General features: G+C 44.1%; 1 protein-coding gene across 1 annotated transcript; it reads left to right on the forward strand.

Annotated features, from left to right (window-relative positions):
• The first annotated feature begins 3,590 nt into the window (after positions 1 to 3,590).
• On the forward strand, positions 3,591 to 5,926 carry RASD2 (RASD family member 2). Its single transcript, XM_009959396.2, has 2 exons — positions 3,591 to 3,861; positions 5,397 to 5,926. Exons 1-2 carry the CDS (start codon positions 3,591 to 3,593, stop codon positions 5,924 to 5,926), a joined length of 801 nt encoding a protein of 266 aa, XP_009957698.1.
• The last annotated feature ends 15,813 nt before the right edge of the window (positions 5,927 to 21,739 follow it).

The raw sequence follows: 21,739 nt of genomic DNA on the forward strand, positions 1-21,739 counted from the left end.
GGATTTCAGATGAGTGATCTTCAGAGTATACAAAAGCAGGTGCATTGTCATTCACTGGGATGTCTGCCTATGAAACAAGCAGTGGCAGTTAGCTGGTAGAAGATGACACAGGGAGTCAAAAGAAATGGGGTTTAATGTTAATTTTGGACAGCTGTTTCAGCTCTCTCTGGGAGTATGAACCTTTCCCTTTATTAAGTGGAGGTAACACTCATTGCCTACGTTTTTAAAACATTTTTAAATCCCTGTGCTGTACCAATATAAAACACTGATATAAAGTTTCTAGCGTCAAGCCAGCGCATAAAGCAGAAGGTACCACTGGGAATTAATCTATGCTTAAGCATTTAATAAACTGGAAGGAAAAGATGTAGATTAAAGCCAGCTGGAGGTTGTTTGTCTCCTCATACTCTTCTGATTGATTTTGCTTTATTTAGTACATGAACATGTGGTCTCTTTCTGTTTCCTTTCTTCTGTCTTTAATCTTTTTCATTGTATGAGTCCCTGTGCTCCCCCCCACACCCCAGGGTGTGAAGGCTGTAGTTTCATTCCTTTTCTGAGAATTAAATAAGACAGACTGTATTGAACTGGAGAAAAACACAAATATAGGCTCCCTGTTCAATGGCACACTCTTGAGTCATATTTGCAGCAGAGGTGAAGAAATGAGTAGCAACTCCACAAATCAAAGTGCTGAAAAGCATACTTTGACTTCTTGTGAAATGAAATACAGTCAGGAAAGCACAAGAGTTGTCTTGAATGAATGCCTTAACAGGTGGAACAAGGACATCATAAAGTGACTATTTAATACATTAAAATCTCCATATCCTCACACCCCTCCTTCTCCTCCCGTGCATCTACATCCTTGGGGCAAAGCATCCTGAAACAAGCATGTGTCTGCACATACGATTTTGATGGGGGTAGGAGGCAGTGTGATATAATGTCCAGAGATGCAAGGGTGAGGAAAGGTGGGAAGGAGAAAGAGTTTGAAAGGTAGGAGTCCCAGAGTCTGTTCACGCTTCCCATTTGTTTGACCTTGGGTGGTCACTCAGCTTCCCTGTGCCTTATTCTCCCCATCTGCGGGTAGCTGTGGAGACAATTCCTTCTCCAAGCTGTACAGTTCAAAGTGGCATTAACTGAGGTCCAAAGCAGTGGAATTAATTTCAAGGTGGAGGACAGAAGTGCCTCTTGCACTAAAGCTGCAAAAATAACCCTCCATGCAGCTGCAGTGACACAGTCCACCTCCTTTGGTGCATGATGGGAGTTTCTCTAATCACCATCAGCTCGGTGCTTACCTGTCAGTCAGCAGTATTATTTGTAGGAGTATGGTTTGTAAAGCTGCTGGCCAGGATCAGGTGCCCCAGTGTGCATGTTCTGTACAGGACATATAAGGTATTTTCTTAAAAAGTGTAACTGTGCTCACTCCCAGATCCTTCTGCACCGAACTGTACAAACTGATCTTCAGCAGGTGTGAACCAACACAGTCCACTTGCCCTCATGCAGCTACACTGGTCCATCTCAGTCTGCAGAGCTAACTCATTTCTAAATACTGAACCTGGGCTGTAGACAAGTTTGTGGTTTTTCTCACAAAATCCATCTCCCTGCTTTTCTCTGTCAGCTAAATAAAGCCTGAGAGGGAGAAAGGAAACATCCCAAAGCAGCTATGTCACCATTTGTCTGCCCATGGATGCAAGACAATATTGACTGGCTATGTAGGAAAGAACTGACCCGGGGTACGTGGCAGTGTTGTTTCAGAGGCTGCACTTGGTGTTTCTGCACTGTTGGAGATGGGTCCTGTTCTAAATAAAACACAGAGTCCAGTCCAAATACCAGGTGTGCTCCTTGCTGTCATTCCCACCACAGCAATCCCAACAGTACCATAACTCTGCGTGTGTGTGTCTATCCAAAGTTATGTTCTGACATTACTGTCTGGCCCTAATATTATGCTGTCCTGCCCACTGAATATAATTCAGAGTGTGAGCTACTCTGAGGAAAGCATTGCATTTTCTTCTGTGCTTTAGATAGGGCTGAATGTGCTGTCGGCGTGCAGCAAATTATAGCAATAATAAAAAATAGTAGTGCTTTGCTGTTGCCTTGGGCTATAGCACAATGCTTGCAATGATGCTGGATCAAAATTCCAGAGACTTCTTTATTTAGCAGTGACCGTATCTTCACTACTGCTTTGGTGCTTAGCGCATGTTAAACAAAGTAAGAGATTTTAAGCTTTTGGCTGAGATAAGCGTCGCTACATAAAAGCTCAGGAGATAAAATTCACTCAAGGGAAAGATAGGAATCCAGATCTGGACCCAGAAATGATCTTTCAGTGTACATAAAGTACTAGAATTGTAATATTAAATAAACCAACACCTAAGTTAAATAAATAGCACAGTGGGAACTTGATTATTCTTTAATAAGATCCTAGTAACCAAAATAAACTCTGTCAAAAATGTGCCTTCTTTGCTTTAACAGCTTTCCCCATACAGGGGTTATATTTTTCCTTTCAGCACACAATTCACTTGAACTGGTACATGAAAAATGCCTGAGCAACCCTCTTTTTCTTTTCTATCAAAGTTTTCTGCATCTGAGTGCTATGTCAAAATGTGACCTCCAAGGTCTTGAGACTCATTTTAGCTGTCAGGGGTTGGAAATCTTGTCTAATAGATATTTAAGATGGCTGTCCTTCATCTTTTCTCCTGCTTGTACTTAGCACCCACAAAGACTATGAGACCCACAACAGCTGTGTATGTATAAAGACTGAAACTCCAATGAAATATATGTTCCTGCAGTTCATCCGTTGCCAGCCATCCTGCTGCAATGCTGATTGTTGATAGGGACTTCACACACTACGAGTCCAAACAGCAAGATTAAAATCTGGTTTCTAAAAGGTCACTGAAGGCACAGATCTTTGAATTTATCATCAGCCAGTGCTATTTTGTGGCTCAAACTCCCTGCATCAGCAATGAAGGTTGTATGGGACCAGCTATTTAAAGTTACTGAGCTGCCTAACTTCCACTGATGTCAAGTATGATTCTTGCTTCTTTCTGACTTTGGCTGATCTCAGAAAATGAGTATCTTGTGCAGCTCCTATTTAGGCAACCAACCAAAGCAATCTAGGTCCTAATGGAAGCTGCAGTGGATGTAGTATATTGGGAAATCTGACCTCTGTGTTTATGTGTCTAAATGAGAAGCAAGCTTTACTGAAAAATCTGGTAATGTCTAAGTGACGCAGATGGTGGGAAGGAACCTGGTGTCTAAGTCGAAGCACAGCTGATAAAATTAGCCCTTAATCTTTAAATGAAATAGCAAATTACAATTCAAAAGCATGCTATTTTCAGTGTAAATGCCTTCATTTTTATACGACTTGAAAAGAAAAGACAAAGCCCAACAACAACAAAAAACCCCCACTTCCTGGAATTGAGACTGAAAAAATTAAACATCTCCAGCGAAAAGATTTCTGTATGGACCATTGATCTACTAACCAGGACTGTGCTCCAGAGTACTCTTTGATAAGCTTGTGGTAAGGAGGTGCCCCACTCCACCCTCCATTTAGTTTGTGGTCTTTCCTCCAACTCTGCTATTTTCTCTTTCAGGACTAAGCAATGATGAAGACCATGTCTGGTGGAAACTGCACACTGAATGTGCCAGCCAAGAACTCATACCGCATGGTAGTGCTGGGAGCATCCAGGGTGGGGAAAAGCTCCATTGTCTCACGCTTTCTCAATGGCCGGTTTGAGGACCAGTACACTCCCACCATCGAGGATTTTCATCGCAAGGTCTATAACATCCGGGGAGACATGTATCAGCTGGACATCCTGGACACCTCCGGGAATCACCCTTTCCCTGCTATGAGGAGGCTTTCCATCCTGACAGGTGAGAACATGGGGGGAAGTTTGCAGATGGGGAATGGTGGGTGAAAGATCATAAGGATAGACATTAGCTTGAAAACTGTAGCCTGGAGATGACTGTTTCTTGGGAGGCAGCTAAAAGGACTGCTTGATTTTGTTGCAAGACGCACTTCTCTAGAGAGATATTTTCTGGCTGGGATGCTCCAGGCACTATAGGGAGCGAATTAGCCACAGGAGGAGAAGTCCACTGGGTAAAGGCCTGAAATGGAGATTTCTCTCTAGTTTATTTCCCTCCTACCTTCCCCTCCTGCTCTGTATTTTTTATTGCAGTCACAAATAAATGGCTGAATAAAATCTCATGGGCGTAAAGAGCAGCAAGGGACAAAATAAGCATGTTGTTATAAGACACAAGCAGCGAAAAACAAATGGAAACTGAGCAGGAAGGCAATTCTAACCAGGAAAATCTCAAAGATTTTTTCCCTAAAATTTCCAGCCTGGTTCCCTTGATTTGATATTCCAGTAAAAGGATAGCTCTATTTTCACTCTTTCTCCTTAGTCTGTGGTTAATCAAATGCATTAAAGGGAAAAAAGGGAAAATGGTGGGCTCATGTTGTATGTTTTCATTGTCAGGCTAAACCTGTTGTGAGCTAAGATGTATTCTTTAATTGTAAAAGTGACAGTGGATATATGCTCAGCCACAGCTCACAACAAATCCTACTTTCTGGGTTTGCTGTCTACCCTTCTAGCTAGCCAGTGAAACATGATGTTCACATCTGACCAGGCTAGTGTTCACATTCAGTGATGTCCTAGGGCCAGTTTCTGGGATGCGAATGTGAGCTTTCGTCCGTCCGGGCTCTCTTAGGATGTTCCACATGAATGTCATTCAACAGGCAATGATTTGCGTTATTTTATATTTGCAAAAGGAATTGTAAGTCAGGAAATGTCAAAAGGAAATGCCAGGGTATCTGTGTCATTTATGTATTTCTTTTTTTCCATGGTCTGTTTCTCTTGAGCAAATGAAATGACAGCAGAGCACCGCACATTGGGAAACCTCTCATTCCTGACTTAGACGTTCAGGACTGACTGGCTCTAAATCTTCAGTTCAGGTGTTGCTTTGTGTATTGTATAATCAAAAGGCCAAGGCTGAGTGGCTACTAGCTCTCCACACTTCCTGGTGTCAGAATAGGCTGTGTTTTACACAGAGATACAAATGAAAAGGAAAAAAAAAAGAAAAGCAATGCATCAGAGCTGAGATAGAAGCATGTTTACGAAAGAGAGTAAAATGGGCAATAACTTGCAAGTCCAGTGCAAGCTAGGAACACAATCAGATATGGCTGAAGTAACATCATAGCCAAAAGTCTTTTCCATACCGCTACAGAAAGGGTGGGGAGTTGAATTACAAGAACTGGAATTAAAGTACAGCTGAGTGACTAGATTCACAAGGACCAAACAAAAAATATGGGGAGGAGATGGCAAGTAAACCTATTGGGTTTTTAGAATTAGCTCCTCTGACACAGGCTAAGACCAACAAGCCTTTACAGTATCTTTTTTTAATTGCAGGGGATGTTTTCATCCTGGTATTCAGCCTGGACAATAGAGAATCCTTTGATGAGGTCAAGAGGCTCCAGAAACAGATCCTTGAGGTCAAATCCTGCCTGAAGAACAAAACCAAGGAATCAGCTGACCTCCCCATGGTCATCTGTGGCAACAAAAACGACCACAGTGAAATCTTCCGCAAGGTACGCTCAGATGAAGGTGAGAACCTTGTCTCCAGTGATGAAAACTGCGCTTACTTTGAAGTTTCAGCGAAGAAGAACACCAATGTGGATGAGATGTTCTATGTACTCTTCAGCATGGCCAAGCTACCTCATGAGATGAGCCCTTCCCTCCACAGGAAAATCTCCATCCAGTATGGTGACACTTTCCAACAGAAATCCTTCCGGATGCGGCGAGTCAAGGACATGGACGCCTACGGCATGATCTCTCCCTTTGCTCGCCGCCCAAGCGTCAACAGTGACCTGAAGTATATCAAATCGAAAGTTCTCAGGGAAGGTCAGTCCAGGGAGAGGGAGAAATGCACGATCCAGTGAAGCGGGCTTGCACTTCTTTCTGAAGTCATCATCCACATGCAGTGCCTTAAAGAAAAACGCTCTGTGGAAGCACAGAATGGGCTCACGGGGTTCATCGAGAAAACCCAACATGGAGAAAGGATAACTCTTCCTGTGGATTCTGCTGAGTCACGAATGTAAATAACACCATCCTTGTAAATGACTGGGAAAAATCATATGCCTGAGATAAAAGTGCATTTCTCTGTCTTTGTAATGTAGTTTCCCCTTTTTGTTTAAAGAATACAGACCTGAGAAGTAAAGACATTTCAACCTCATCCTTACAAAGAAAGTAGGTCAAAAATGCACAGAAGGCATTAACAGTTACCCAGCATGCAGCTCTTGCTAAGAGAGAGGAGGTTATGTCTGTGCGTGTGTGTATCTCTGTGTGTCTGTGTGTATGTGTGCATGCATGTGTGGAGCACTCCTTTAAAAAAAATGAGACTTGCATTTCAAAGGGCAGCATTCTTAACTGAGGTTTCCCAGATTGGGAGTGGACTCTATTTATGGACTCATGACTCTCACTTGCTTCTGAGGGGACCTGCATTAAGAAGATCATGAATTCGTGTTTGCTGGGACAGTTATCATTTGACATCACCATGAATGTTGTTTTGTATTATAGATTTTATTTGGGGTTTGCTTTTTTTATTGTCAGGGGGTGGGTTCTTAGCAAAATCAGATGGCAAGTCCATTTGATATCAAAACAGTGTCTACTTTCTAGCAGTTAAAGGTGTTTTTCATCTGTAAAACTATATAAAATGTACACTGATTGAAGGTGAAATTGTTCTGCAAAAAGCCAATACATTTGACTGCTTTGCAAGCCTGGTGTGACATGGTTTCTCAAAGCAGCCACCCCGACTCTGAATACCATAGTATTGCCACCCTTTGTCTTGCTAGCCACCAGAGCAATGGTTCCTTCCGCTACCTGTATCAGCCAACACTGACCAGATTCCTCGGTAGGTTTAGACCACTTCAGAGGCAGGATTCAGTTTCCCTTCAAAATTAAGAACTGAATGGTTGTAGGGCCAGCTCCATCATAGCTCTTCTGTTAATGTGCTTCTAGTAATTTTGTTCATGGTTTTCCCTGTTGACTGATAAAGGTTGCCTTGGTGGAAACCTTTGCACTGCAGAAGTCCTACAGAACAGAATCTTTGTTATGGCTGTCCGAACAGGGCTTAACTGGCTGGCCAGATAAATGTGGGGCTGTCCTTTCACTTCTTCCCTTTCTCAGCCCAGCCCAGGCTTCCTTGTCTTCAGCTCTTTCACTGTCTGCTTCTGGCTTTGTTGTTCGATGTGCTCCTGTATGCCCTCAAAGCCCAATATATTCTCCCAGATGTGAGCTTGCCACTGTTGCTGACTGGAATGAGATGTGTGCACACACAACTATGGGCAAAGCATGGCCCCAAGACTGTACACAGCAGTAGAGTATATATGTTATATACCTCAGAACAACCTTCAGATATTTTGTCCCTCCCTCACCCTCAAATTCTGTTCTTGGCTGTATCTGCCTTCTTGTGTCATGGGCAGAGCTGTGAGTTAGTTCGTGCTATAATTTGACAAGAAACCAAGAAGGATGGCTGTCTGTAAAAATTAGCTTCTGGGACGCAAAATCCCATATTCACTTATCAGCTCCACCCTTCTACTGTATATTGACTGGTAAAATACACTGTTCTTTTATTCCTGTTGCCAGGGCAGCACCTTTCAGACCACGTACTACTCCCTATCTATAAATATGTACATGGTTTATGATTAAACCTGTTTTATTTATTAACTGTGTCCTGTGTCATTTTTACTTTCTCCAAGATTAATGAGGAAGGTCCTATCTTTTTGTTGTTGCAGGTGCAGCTAGGCAAGTGATTTGTGGGTTGAGAGCCCTGATGAGATCTCTAGTAAGCCCTAGACACCAGGGGCTACAAATTTGTCTATTTGGAACAGAACTGTGTCTATATCTATATATTTCTATCTATCTATCTATTTGAACATTAACTTATATATACAGATATCCTCACAAGCAGAAGCAGACAGTTACTCTTCCCCATGCTGCCTCCAACATGAGAAAACAACAACTCTGTCCTTCATGCACAGAGCTGGCATGCTCATCTCTGGTGCAATTTAATGCGACCTCTGCAGAAACATCACTGTTGCTTTCAGCAATGTCTCCATCTTACCATCTGCACTATCAACTGTATGAGTCTTGGTCCCTGTAAGCATATGCCCACCTCTCTAAAGACTCTCCATCCAAGTCCATGTATCGGTGATCAAGCTCTGGGACTCAGGTGCCACAGGGACATGGAGGGGTTGAAGACAGAGCGAGGACATGAGCACTGGCCATTGGTTGGGTTAAGGGGCTCCAGGAAGCTAAAGGAGAACTCCTTGCACTAAGGACCGTGTGCTGCCTTACTGCTCTCCCTGGCCTGCTGGATAAAGCTGAATTTTTAATCAGCCTTCATAATCAAGTCTCTGCCTTTGTGCTACAACACTGACCTTCTTACAATTATTTTCCCTACTGTCCTTCCCTCTCCACAAAGACACCAGCTTTCCTCACTCTTCCATGTCCTCCTGCTCCTACTTTTTCTACCATGGATATGAAGACACAGGCCACAGAAAAATACTGTTACATTGACAACAAGGGTGCAAGAATAGGGGAAGCTGAAGACCAAGGAGCAGGCGCTCACAGTTGGATCCCACAGGAAGACCAGTGAGGCAGTGCTTCACGGTCCAGCTTGACCTACCAGAGCTCAGGGTGAGAACCATCTGAGAAACTGGCTGGAAATAAAGGTGAAGCAGCATTACAGTCACCCACAGAAACAAATGGCAATAAGCAGGTAATCTTATTAAAGTAATCCTAGTCTTCTCTCTGCATTTTGTTACTGATGATAATTGCTTTTGAAGTTAGATTATCATGCTCCTGAGGACATTTATTTTTTTTGCTTTTATTATATCCTTGCAGCCATTCTATTAATATTCATATATTATTTGGGCTCTAGAAGTGCTTACAGCCCCTAAACGAGACAGTATGTGTATCAGTTGTTTATTCACAGTTAGCAGCCATTATGTTCTCTGGAAAGGGCTGGGACTAGAAAACAGAGAGCAAGACTACCTGTCTGCACAGGGGGCATAAGGTAAGGCAGGAAGAGGAATGGAGAATTGTTTCTTCCTTGTTAACCACTGAATGTGTCTGGCTGTAAGACAGAGCAGCGAAGGGCTTTATGGGAAACTCTATTACCTGTGTGCGGAAACTGCAAGACTCTGAAAGGAACAAAGAGCAGACCTACAGCCAGGCCTCAGAGGCAATGGAAAGAGAAATTACTTCTTTTTTTTCCCCCCCTTGGGATTCAAGGGACCTGCACAGAACTTACTGTAACACAAGAAGTCATGAAAATGCACAGGACTAAGGGGAAGTCTGGAGGAAAGGATCCATCCAGCGAAGATGCTGCGAGTAGGTATGCCCTTACTTGATCTTACCTAGCGTAATTAAGTTGCTTTATTCCAATAGCTACCTTGTCCTACATTGCAGTATATAAAATCTAGCATTAGTGATACAAAGCCTTGCTGATGTTTTTCGTGTACTTACTTTCAGGACAACGAGCAGGGACATATACCTGACTGAAGATCAATCACAGCCCTGGAACAAGACAGGGCTGAGATTTATTTTGTACATTGCTCTACACAGCAAGAAAATCCTTGTCCTGAAGAAAATACGAGTCAACACATTATAGGAGCTACTATAAATAATGACAAAAATCTAATTAAGCCACAGGGTCAGAACAAATCAGGAAGGAAATAGTGGTCATGGTGAATTAAGTAAAAAATAAATTGAGGGTGGAAAGGGCAGAGCGAAAGCCTGTTTTGACATCCAGAGGACTAAATTAGGCTTCTGTTCTGAAGGATCCCCAGGAGGACTGCTGCCACCAGGCCAGCCTGATGCTCGATAGAGGCATGAATGGTGCAGCCTCACAAAGAGCATTGTCTCCTTGAGACCCCAGGGTGCAACAGGTCAGATCGTCTGGGAGGCCAAAGGGCTTGTTATTATCACAAAGGCAAGTCGGATACATTGGGATAATTTTTTAAAGGGCAGCAGAAGAGAAAAGAACTTCAGAAGGGAGATCACAAAGGTAGGATGGTACTAGGAGGTTGGGTGGATAAAGAAAAGAAAAGATAGGCTAGAGTGTATGGTACAAAATGTAACTTTCACCTTTATTTCATCGTTCTCTATACACAAGTCAAATCTGAAGACATTTTATTTAGCTTTTTTGTCCTTCCTCAAATGGTAACTGCCACTTACTGCTGTGTAGGACCCACCCCCTAGCTCTCATCACACCATTTGCTGCCTTGGTTTTACCTTCCTGTCATGCACCATATTGTGATCTGCCCTGCTAGCCCTGTCTCAGTGTCTTGGCTAGGGTAGAAGGTTACAGGCAGAGGTGTTTTTGAAGTAAGTGATGATTATTTGATTTGATTTGAAATCACTATTACTCTTAGGAGTTTTATTAGCATTATTGTTTCTGTAAAATTACATGGTGGCAGGCTCAGACTAAAGGGTCTCCTTGGAAAAATACATAAAATGTGATATAATGTACATTTTCCCCCACTGGTTTCTATAGCAACAGCCTTTTCTCTGCACTCAGAAGGAGCAGAGAATTTGCAGGGGGGAGATGTGTAGCAGTGGCTCTGCCCTAGATCTTTCACCTCTGAGTCATCATGGGAAGTTCTCCTCCCTTCAGTTTCTCTTATGTGCAGAAACAAAGACGACCAGCCAGACCTGCCTCGTAGACCACTCAATATGTCTGGTAAAAGTGTGGAATAGATATGCTATCATAGACAAGAAACTGATTTCCATGATGCGACTGTAAACTGGGGCATTGCTCCTGGCACAGTACCTGACATGGGGAATATACATCGCAAACTGCTATAAACCCAACTTCTGTACTCAGCTTTGGTTAGAGCTAGCTATGAGCCTCACCCAACTTCTCTCTTCCCTGTGACTTTACAGACCACCATCTGGTACAGTCAGAGCCTGAGACTTCCCAGAGAAATATTTCCTTTTGCTCTCATGACAACATCAGCCAAAGACCTTTCCTTGCCCCTACCATCACTGGCCATACAGAGCATGCAGAACCGCCCTAAGTCCCAGGCATCATGTTCCTAGAAAGTTATTGACAGTTTGGAAGGAGGCCAAGAACTAGCAAGAAAAAACATTTTATAAGCCTAGAGGGATTGACTTGAGTAAGCCTTAAGAAAACTCTGAAAGGGATGATTCTGTGCCATGGAGGTAAACAAAGGCTGAGAGAGGCTGGCTGAAAACCCCTAGATGTGTTTGAAAGGTGGAGATGACAACCGAGACAGCACCTTATTTAGAGTTGGACAGCAGGATAGCTCAGTGGGAACAAGAGTATTAAGCAGGAAATCGTAGGCAAAAGAGCAGGGAAGACTTGAGGGCAGCGGAATCTGTCGGAAAATTTTCTGAGACGTCATGACAGTCCCATTAGGAAAACACTGAAAAAAACACCGAAAAAAACATTTAAGTCTACATAGTCAATGGGGGTAGCTTGGTGTTGGCAGTGGGCTAGATGGGCTGAGCCACTAGGTTATTTTGATCCCCCACACTTGTCCTGTGATGGAGCCTGATCCCAAGCCTGCTTCAAAGAAATTTCCTCAGACTGCCTGTCCTCACGGCATGCTCCCGACCCCCCAAGTGGAGGGTTGGTAGTTCACTGGTCCCCTCCAGTCAGATCACTAACAATAGAGACAGGACATCGTACATCAGACCCTGCTTTTTAGAGCATTTCCACAAAGATTCCTGGACTGTTTGCAGCAAACAGCTCCTTCTGTGAATTGTCCATGAACAGTTTCTTGTGCATTTGTTTATTGTTCCGAAGTATTTGATGAATGATTTATATAAATGTGTCCTGTGCTTTGGCTGAGATGGATAGCTAACATTAGTTCAGATTAAACATGAAGACAAGGAGGGGTGAGGTCACTGTGTTTCAGGACATCTTGTAGCAAAGTAAAAGAGTATAAATGAAAAAAAATTCCAACTTGACTATGTGTCCTCACATCACTCTGACCTAGAGGGAAGTAAACTCCCTCTCTCCAGCTCATTCCTTCCCTCCAGGCTCTTGAAGGAGGGACTTCAGATGGACGGTATTTATTCAAGAGGGTCCTCTCACAAGCATTTGACTTTCAGCAATTAGTATAGAACAACAACTCACACATGACAGCACTGAATATTTTAGATTGGTTCTAGCAATATGTCTCGGGACAATATTTTGAAGTTAAAAAAAAAAAAGAAAGAAAGAAGGAAGGAAAAGAACCTCTACAGTTGTGGTGAATGAAATGGAGGGGGTCAGGGAGGAGGAAAAAAACGAAATTCTGTCTCCAAAAAACAATTCCTTCACACATTGAGACCTTATCTGGAAAACTGCACAACTCTATTACACTGGGAGTTCTGGTCTTTCTGTGTTAGACCGGGAACTAAAGCAACACAGAAACACAAGAAGTGCACTTCCAGCAGTGGAGCTGGATCTTGCATTTCAGACCCCGCTAACATCAGGACTGTGACAGATCCCACCTAGTTCTTCAATGTCTTTGCAAAGCTCCATGGAGCTTCTAAATTAAAATAAGTTAAAGTTGCTAAAATCACTGGGTGTTAGGTGCCATGGGTTTCTGTCTTACTCTTCAGGTCAGAGATCTAACAGCCCCTAGGAACAGCCCCACCAGTTTCCAAGCTCTCAAAAAGCCTCACCAGTTTCCTCCAAACAAAAAGCAGCATCTCGGTTTTCTCGTCCCTGACAGAAGGCCAATAGCGCTCATGGGAGAGCTGAGAGAGGATAAACACCTTCTAGATTGCGAGGCACTTGGGTACTGCAATGGTGGATAAACACGTTAAAAGGTGAAGAGGCAGACCAGAAACAAATATCACCTCAATCAGGAGCTGAGCTGCTGCAGTGCCTGCTACACAGGAGAGCAATTACATTTTGCATAATCTCTGATTTCTGCACTACCTAGTCTTGTTCTCCTCAGCATCTGCTGAGCTGGCAAGTCCCAGGAGCCTCAGGATTAAAATTACACACTGGCTACCCCTTGCTCTTCAATCACTACATACCTGTGTGATAAACAGTAGTGTGCTGCAGAAACGTTTTCACCCAGGGACCCTTGGGTGGATGCACAGCTTAACCTCTCCTTTCACCCTCTCTCTGCTGGAGAAATGAGTGCCTCCAGAAAACACAGCTTTGTTAAATGCAACCTGAGGGCCATAGGGAAGTTCAGTGGCATTGCATTTGGCTGGTCCAGGGCAGAACATCTCATCTTTTCTGTCACAAAACAGTTTGTTCCTTGCTGGGTGGCTCATTGCCAAGGTAATAAATACAAGTTTCTACAAAGAAATAAAATTAAAAGAAAAAATAAACACAGCGCAACAACTTGTTCTGCAAATTGACAGGAGACTTGCCTGAGGCAATGGATAAGGGGTGACAGGGATGAACAGCTCTCTTATAGACCCTTATTAGAGAGCGGACTGGAGCTCTTCTCAGATACTCTTTATGAGATGCTGCCATCTGGGAGAAATCCAGATTGGCAATTATCAGAGAGAACAATTCCAGCTGGCCACAACACTGCCAAAGCAGAAATTATCCCCTTACACAATGGCACTGACTCAGACTGCTTGCAACTTCTGTTGAGTTTGGGGCAGTTACACAACGTTTGTCATTAGTCATGGTGGTATTTATTTGTATTACGGAGCCCTGCCCACAGACCAGGACCCAATTATACCAAACAATATACAAATGCACAACAAATAGAAAGTCCCCGTGTATGCAAAGGCCAGGGCAGAATTTTAGTCATTAACTACATCTGCCATACCCACCCTGTGCCTCACAGCATCTGTCTTGTCCTATGATGGCTATCTACCTGTTTCCTACCAGTGTCCTATCTGTAACCTAAAGTGAGAAGAAGCTGCTGTATGCAATATTAACCCACTACTTTCCTGATTAACATCTGAAAGCTGATCATTTCCGTAGAGATCTTGTAACTACTGTATTGTGGTAGTAGCAGCACCAAGACCTAGTATAATTTAGTAGTGCTCTTCCTTCAGCTGGACTTACTGAAACAGAAAAAGATGTAAGGGTTATGCACTATTTCCAAAATGCTCATGGGATGGGTAAATTCTTTATTATTCTTGCACTGGTTCCTTGCAGTGGTTCCTAGTAGTCTTGCCAAGGAGAGATCTCTTAGGTAGACAGTGCATCTTTGTGCCATGTTGGTGGTCACATGGCTGTGCAAGCCTGAAGCCAGCTGTAGCTCATGGTAGTTCAGACCTAACTCCAAACTGTGTCCTGTGACAGGCAGCAGAGGTGCCTTACATATGGCTGTTGTGAAATGTGAATCTCAGCAGGGTGAGGAAGTGGAGCAAAAGCCTGCTGACTGCCCTCTATTTTAGTGACCAGGTGATGCCACAAGGGATGCCTGCTCCCCTCCGGCCTGTGAGCCACACCAGCACCTCCCATAGTGCTCAGGGGAAAGAAATGGGTCATATACTGCCAGGAGCAGGATGTCTACCCACCTCTGAAACACAAATTGATGGAATAGAAAACGTTTTAAGCCACTCAGGGTATTTAAAATTGAAAGCAGTGAAAAAGCAGGCAGAGGACTCAGATTCTCCTCAGTGGCCCCTTTGTACTGCTGTACCCTATGCAAGAGCTGTTATTTGCCCTTGATCTCCCAGAGAATACCTCTGGCACAGGCTTTGGCAAAACAGTTCACAGTATCCTAAAGCTTTTTTTCTGCCCTCCACAGCATGATTGTTGGAGAAAGCCTGCCCTCAGAAGGGTGGTAAAGCCTGCCCTCAGAAGGGTGGTAAAGCCTCCCAGATGATAGAGAACCCAGCTGATGGAAAGCACCCCAGCAGCAGCAGGACACTTTACTGTGCTAGACAGTAAGCAGATGCATAAGAAGTGAATGCCCTTGGTGGAAGGGAGACCCTTAGGGATATTTTCCTTCCCTTCTTCTTCGGACTTGACACATCTTCCCCAATGCATTTTCTCTTTTCAGACAAGAATTCTGCCAAAGAGGAAATGTCTGAAAGCACCTCATTAATTAAAGAGCCTTGAGTTTTGCTGATTTTCCATGAGACTTCAGACTCTGAAGTGACTTTTGAAAATGAGATGAGCTTAGGCTCACTTAACCACTTTCTTAACTTTATCCAAATTGGTTGCATGAAGAGGCAGACGAGATTTATCAGGAGGAAACACTGTTCTGAACCAAATTTCCATTGAAAGAGAAAACTGAAAAGATAAGTGATTTTGCATGAGAGGTGCTTGAGTAGTGAAGGTTTTCTTAGTGAACCAAGAACTGAGAGGCCCTTCTGCTTTCCCACTCATTTCCATTAGAAGAAAAGAGAAGCTTGCTGTTTCTTAAAAGCACTGAGAAAAGGAATGTATTCCAGAGTGAAATGTTGGGTTTTCATTTTTTCCCATGGTATCTTTTTGTCAACCAGGAATTAAAGCAAAAGGGACACTGCAGGCCCAAACACAATCTGTCATCTGTGCCCCCACCTGGGCTTGGCTGGGCCTGGCTAGGTCTGTGTTCCCTACGGCTATCTTTTCTCTCACTGGCTAAAGGAGCATCTGAAGCAAGAACAGATAAAAGGGCCAGTTTGGTTTTGACTAGAGATATGTGGCATGCTCCAAGACTACAAGGCAGTAGGAAGAATAGCATTAGCAAGTGAGTGGGAAAATTCTCTCTAAATTAGCTCTAAGTCTTGTGTCAGCAGCTATTCTTCTCTAGAAAGGTTCCCCTCCAGCTTTTCACAAAAAGTCCAGACAAGGCAAGATAGCACCACTATTTCTAGCCCTCCTAAAGGAAGCTTCCTCTTTTTTCTGCTTAGCCAGAATCACAAGGAAACCAAGTGGCTCTGTTGAGCTGTGTCTGTATGGCCACATATTCCCCATTTTGCATGTCAGCCTCTGTGCTCTGACTGTCCTCACCACCTGAATGTCGATGCGTACTGCAGTGCCACGCTTGTGCCTGCTTGATGGCTTTTAGTCCACGATCTTGCATGTATGCTCAAGCCTGCTACCAGAGTCTCCACAGATGTAGATTCCAGAGCCTATTCCCTTCTGGCACTTCTACAGAGACGGCTGAGGAGACAAGGGCTTTTTGTACACATGGCATATGGCTCTTCTCTGACACATATTGTGTCCCACCTCACAAAGTCATTAGATGTCATTTCATGCCATGGCAACAACACAGAGAGTGACAAATGACCACTGGAACTGAGGGTCTTCCCCTGGCTTGTCTGTCTTCACAGAAGTAAGCATTGGTGCCAGGCAAAGCATTAGAAACTAAAGAGTAAGGCTAGATTACAGAAGTCTTTCTGAATTTCCATGCCACAGTGCTTACCCTGTCTGTGTCCCATATCAGACATGACACACCGTTCTGGTTTGCAGATAAAGGAAACCTGGGTGAATACCCTAAAAAGGGATTTGTGGTATGCTCCAACAGATGCATGGTGTGCTTTGACAAGTCTGTTGTGGGGCACAGCCACAGACCATCCCAGAAGTAAGTGTACAGCCAGCCAAAATCACTTTAACTTCAGAAGTGAGAAGGGAAAAACAGCTCTGCAGCGCTACGCAAGGCCAGTTATGCCAGGCTCACCGAATAAACTGTGCCATGTTCAAACAGCTTGATCCTGGGGTGCTTAAAGAAAAGCACAGTTGAGCCCAGAGCTTGGGGTCAGTAGCCTCAGAGTACATTGGCACCACACTAACAAGCTAGCGGGGTAACTTTAGGGTCTTTGACACCATGCCAGCAAGGCAGCAACCTCACAGAGGCCTGACGCATGATAACCGATCCAACAGTTGTCTGCTGTGACAGGAAACGTCAGTGTGGCCCATGCCTTGACATGACTCCAGCTGAATATGGGCATTTAGCCAGAAACTGCTCTGTGGTGGGATGTACTGCCTGCCTGTTTGCCAGGAGGGGCAGAGAGGGAGCAGCTGATATATTGAAAAAGGTCAGGCCAAGAGGTGGCAAGAGCCAATCTTCAGGTTCTCCCAAAACAGCTACAGTCAATTTACTTTCCGGAGCCTGAAAGGGGCAGAGAAGAGAACACACAAAAAAAGTGTGCAGGAACTGGGGAAAATTAAAGAGCTGAGCTGTCCTGCAGACAGGAAATGTTTCTTTGGGATAGTTTTAAAAGTTTCATTTTCTGCCTCTGCTCCAGAGGCCAGAGACAAGAAGCCTGACTATTTTTAAAGATAAGTTTGACGCATTATGAAGGAGGTTGTGTGACATGATAGGCTGTTGCAGTCTGGAAATGGACACCCTGACCCAGGAGAGGCATTCCAGCACTGCTCCTGAGCTCACACTCTGACCGTCTGCAGGCTTCACTCTCTTTCTCAGGAGGAGACAGGAAAAGAAAAGGGAAAAATAAGTCTTTAGTTTCAACTCGAGAAGAAGTAATTCTGAGGAAAACAGGAGACTTTGGGAAGAAAACTTAGATGAAAAAAAATGTCTAAGAACGTGAGTATGGCAGACATATCCTTTAACAAACTGACTAGTAGTGCTGTTCCTGGGGTCTGGGCTTTGACATCAGGTGAACAGTAGCAGTTGCGCACCAGTGGCCTGTGACTTGCTGGGTTGACATGGAAGCACCAGCCCATGCAAGGTATCACGAATGGCTGTGCTTCCAAACTAGCTGTGAGAACATGCTGCCAGGGTGAGCCCATACTAGCACGTAGTCTGATGCAAGCCCAAAAAGGTGGAGGTGATGATCTTCAGTATTAACCAAAGACACTGGAAAATGACACCACAAAGACTTTTTATATCTTTTATATCTGACCAGAAAATCTGAGAAGCTGAACAGTGGTTAAAGTGGCAACTTATCTGTTGGAAGTACAGGTCTCATCCTTGGCTAGAAGCCTTGACTTCTTCCCCCAGCCTGGGGAGCACAGCTTCCCAGCTCCTGCCTCCTCACAGAAACAGAAAATGCACATTCAGGCAGGGGAGACTAAGAAATAGAAGCCACCAAGAAATCTGGGAGGGTTTCCTACTTGTGCAATTACAGTCTCTGGTGTTCTCCTGCTAGGAGGTGGAGCAACATGAGTCTCTGCCCTGTAGAGAGGGAGATACTGTATGGGAGACTCCTGCATGCTGCTGTTTTTCAGTCCTCTCCAGCAGGGCTTATGCAGCCTCCATCTTTCCTTCTTCTCTGGTCCACCGTCACCTCTTACCCTGACACAGAAGAAAGGTCTTCGAGGTGGCAGTTGTGTTAGCAGGTTTACAAAATCAAATGCTCAAAGGCAAGAGGCATCTTGTTCATGACTATACTAATAAATTAAACAGCGTCAAGGCATGTTCCCAGACCCCGGAACTGAATCTCCCACTCTGTTAAACTGTTTGTACATGCCTTGTCACAGTTTTGAACTGGACCAAGGAAGGGTCCTCCCAGACAATCCCTTCAAGCAGTCTGTGATTTAGGCCAGGCCAGGAAGAACTCTTCATAGGGAGTTTTCAGGCAGCTGCCCACTTCTGGAGGGTAATGAGGTTTAATGAAGAGAATTCAGACCTTTCCATTCCAGTTGGTTTCAGTGCCAGAGAAAGATCCTGTATTTAATTTTCTACTACCACTGTAGCCTACAGTACCATTCAAGGAGCAGGGGGGAAAACGTTAAAGGGTTTGGAAATAGCTCTGATGCAACCTGCTTATAGTGTGAAACAACATCATCCTTCACATGTCTTTGATAAACAGAGCTATGGCTGCTTCCTTCAGCTCTATCTCTGTTTACAAAACTGCCCACTGGCAAACTCATAGAAATAAACTAGAAAATGCATGAAACTTACCCTTTTGGAAGATACTGCAGAGAAACAGCAGTACATTTCTACATCTTGGTCTCTGGAGTGGCAAAAAAAAAAAAAACATGGTGGGGAGAAGGGAAGGAAGACTGCTCAAAAAGAAAAGAATATGAGGCATGAAGCAGGTCATACAGCACTAGGTTGCTGACTCTAACCATGCTTCAAGGGTCTCATGCCAATTTACATTGCCCTGCTGATGCTATGCAAAAAGCCTAAATGTAGTTGCAAGTCAAGTTACAAACCTTCAGCTCCATTCATCTTTTGCATCAGAAGTACTTGGAGCACAACAGCAGTAAATTAGTGCCAACTCTCCTGCTGAGATAATTCAAAGTATCTTTCCCTGCCCAGCAGGGCCTGATTTTTCTTGTCGATTACATATTGTGATTAATATGGAGGCATTTGCTCATTTAACAGGGGAAAAAAACCCAAACCATAAAACCTTCACGAAACAGGGCTTTTGGGGGGAAAACTTGCTTTGTTTATTCTTCTCCACTCAGTGAACTATTAATTTCAATGAAGAACTGTGCCAGCAATGCACAACGATACAAAGAGATTGATAGATCCACTCTATTTCACCCTCACATACCTATTGGGGTACATGTACATTCTGAGTGAGGCTTGTCAATCACCTCGATACTTGATATTGTCCCTACCTCCCACACCACTGATTACTGTCACTCACCGAATGAGCAGAGAGGGCGCGGAGGCAGATTCTGCCAGCAATGAGGAACCTACTTCAAATCAAACCTGTGAAATACACCCTAAGATTCATGCCATGTAGGTGGAGGGGGGAGGAGAGGAAAACATCTTTCCCTTGAAGGACTCATGGCTGATTTTATTTCTTGTAAAAAAGAAATGGTCTAGTTTACTAAAGGGGAAGAGAGAAGGTTGGTTGATTTTAGGAGCACTGTGTGATGTCTTGGCAATGGAATGGTTCAGGGTCAGGGGATGGGGGAATATAACAGGAAATTATGCCACTTGCAGAGTGTCCCTGTGAAGGCAGGTGATCGATATCCATCTGCTAGAGATAGCTAGATTGTCTTTATGGGATTAGCTCCACATGGCAGGAGCTCAAGAGACTCTGCAGTATGATACAGAGGGAGGGAAGGAAGGGGGAGGGAAGTGGGAGGGTGGTTTTCATGTCTGCATGTTGACAGCCAACATCTTGGAAGCTTGATGCAGAAGGCTTTTGCTAAAGGTTGGTCTAAGGAGAGGTGACGTGGTAGCTAGCAATGGTGTTGAGCTGCAAAGATCTGAACTGGAATCTCTCCAAAGCTTCAGCATGCCTGGGAATTGGAGCTGTGAAGGGTTAATTTGGATGTTATGGAGTTGGGAGGGGGGTTGGAGGGTCCCAAATTAAATCTGGTTGAAGATGAAGAACAGGAATTCGTGCCTCAGACTGTGGTGTGACAGAAATATCTTTGTTGCTTAGCGTTATTCAATGCATTTGGAGTCGGGACTTTTGGAGCAAAAGGAGGGAAAGTCCTGTTTTCAGTGGGACAGGGATTTAACAGTATGGTGAGTTCCACCTTCTGCAAAACTAGGCTGTTAGTATTGCTGAGTTAGACACTGTGAAGCTTAGGAACACTTGCAAAAGTGTACAGGGGAGCCCAAATACCCATCCCAAGAGAAACCTGAAAGTCAAACAACAGTGGGCACTGCTGATGCTGAGCACCCACCACTTCCACTGATAGCAGTGAGATTGGAGCAGAGGAAGGGGACTGGGGGAGGCTTGCAATATGGTTGGACTGAGCTTTTAAAAAAGCCATATCATTAGAGTCTCACGAGCTTTGACATCGGCAGGATGAGGAGCCTGGACAGGTCAATTTTGCTGTAGGAAGGGAAGAGTTAAGGAGAGGGGATGTAAAAGGAGATGGAGGTCTGGGAGAGAGCTCTTAAGGGGAGGGGTAGATGCTCCTGCAATCATTCGGGGGAAAGAAAGTACTCGGGGCAGTGGCTGCTCTTCCCACTCTCCACACCAAAGTCTGTCAGGAGCCCCAACCAGGCTCAAGGGTCCTGCCGGAGGCAAGGTCCACTGCAGGAGCAGGGCTGCCTTATGTCTACCCAGCAGACTGCTGCTGAAGGCAGCTGCCTGTCCTGCCTATTCCCAGATCCACCTCGAGTCACTTTTCCTGTAAGGCCCGTAAAAGCGACAGACACTGTGCTATACCGGCCCTTTGCAGCACCTAGCACAGGAGAGTCCACCCCCTCCTTGGGGCTCTAACTACAATCCACAGTGCCATGGATACCATTAAAAGGCCATGTACGTGATGGCATACGATTAGGGATTACAACACAGCTTGATTCTGCACCCTCTGACATTGCTGACAAAGCCCTGCAGGAGTTCTTTTTAAGGCAGTGATGGAGTTCTCCATGTGACGTTCACACTTTGAGGAGCTGATCATTTCACTGTCAAACAAAAGCCATACGGCTGGATTCCATACACAAATGACTCCATCTAGAAATAGAAGTCCAACTAAGGGAAAATATGTTTCCAAAAATCGTTTTGTTTCCTACAGTTTATAAGCTTTTTTTTTTTTTTAACTGACTTTTTGTGTCCGTTGGGGGTTGGTTTATTTTTAACTGAGTTAGTGAACTCCTATACACCAAACTCCCTGCGCAGAAAGAATAGTCTCTGCTATTTGTTTTGGGGTTTTTTTAATTGCAGAATAGCTATCACATTTTCCACTCCATGTTTTGCCCCACAGCTTTTCGTGCCATTGTAATTTAATGGATCTAAGACCTGTTTTTAAGGGAAGCTGCAGAGGCTCAGAAGACCCAAAACCAGGCCCTGTGAGCTTTTAAGTGCTCCTAAGGATGATAAAGAGAAGCAAAAATTTTTAAGATGAGAAGACATTAGTGCAATGATCTAGTTTACACCCCTGATAAAGTACATCCAACAGTCTGGGCATCAAACAAATGACCTCTAATGAGGAAAAAAGGCTG

This window comes from Leptosomus discolor, chromosome 1 (assembly GCF_034619465.1).
Source record: "Leptosomus discolor isolate bLepDis1 chromosome 1, bLepDis1.hap2, whole genome shotgun sequence".
Taxonomy (NCBI): domain Eukaryota; kingdom Metazoa; phylum Chordata; class Aves; order Leptosomiformes; family Leptosomidae; genus Leptosomus; species Leptosomus discolor.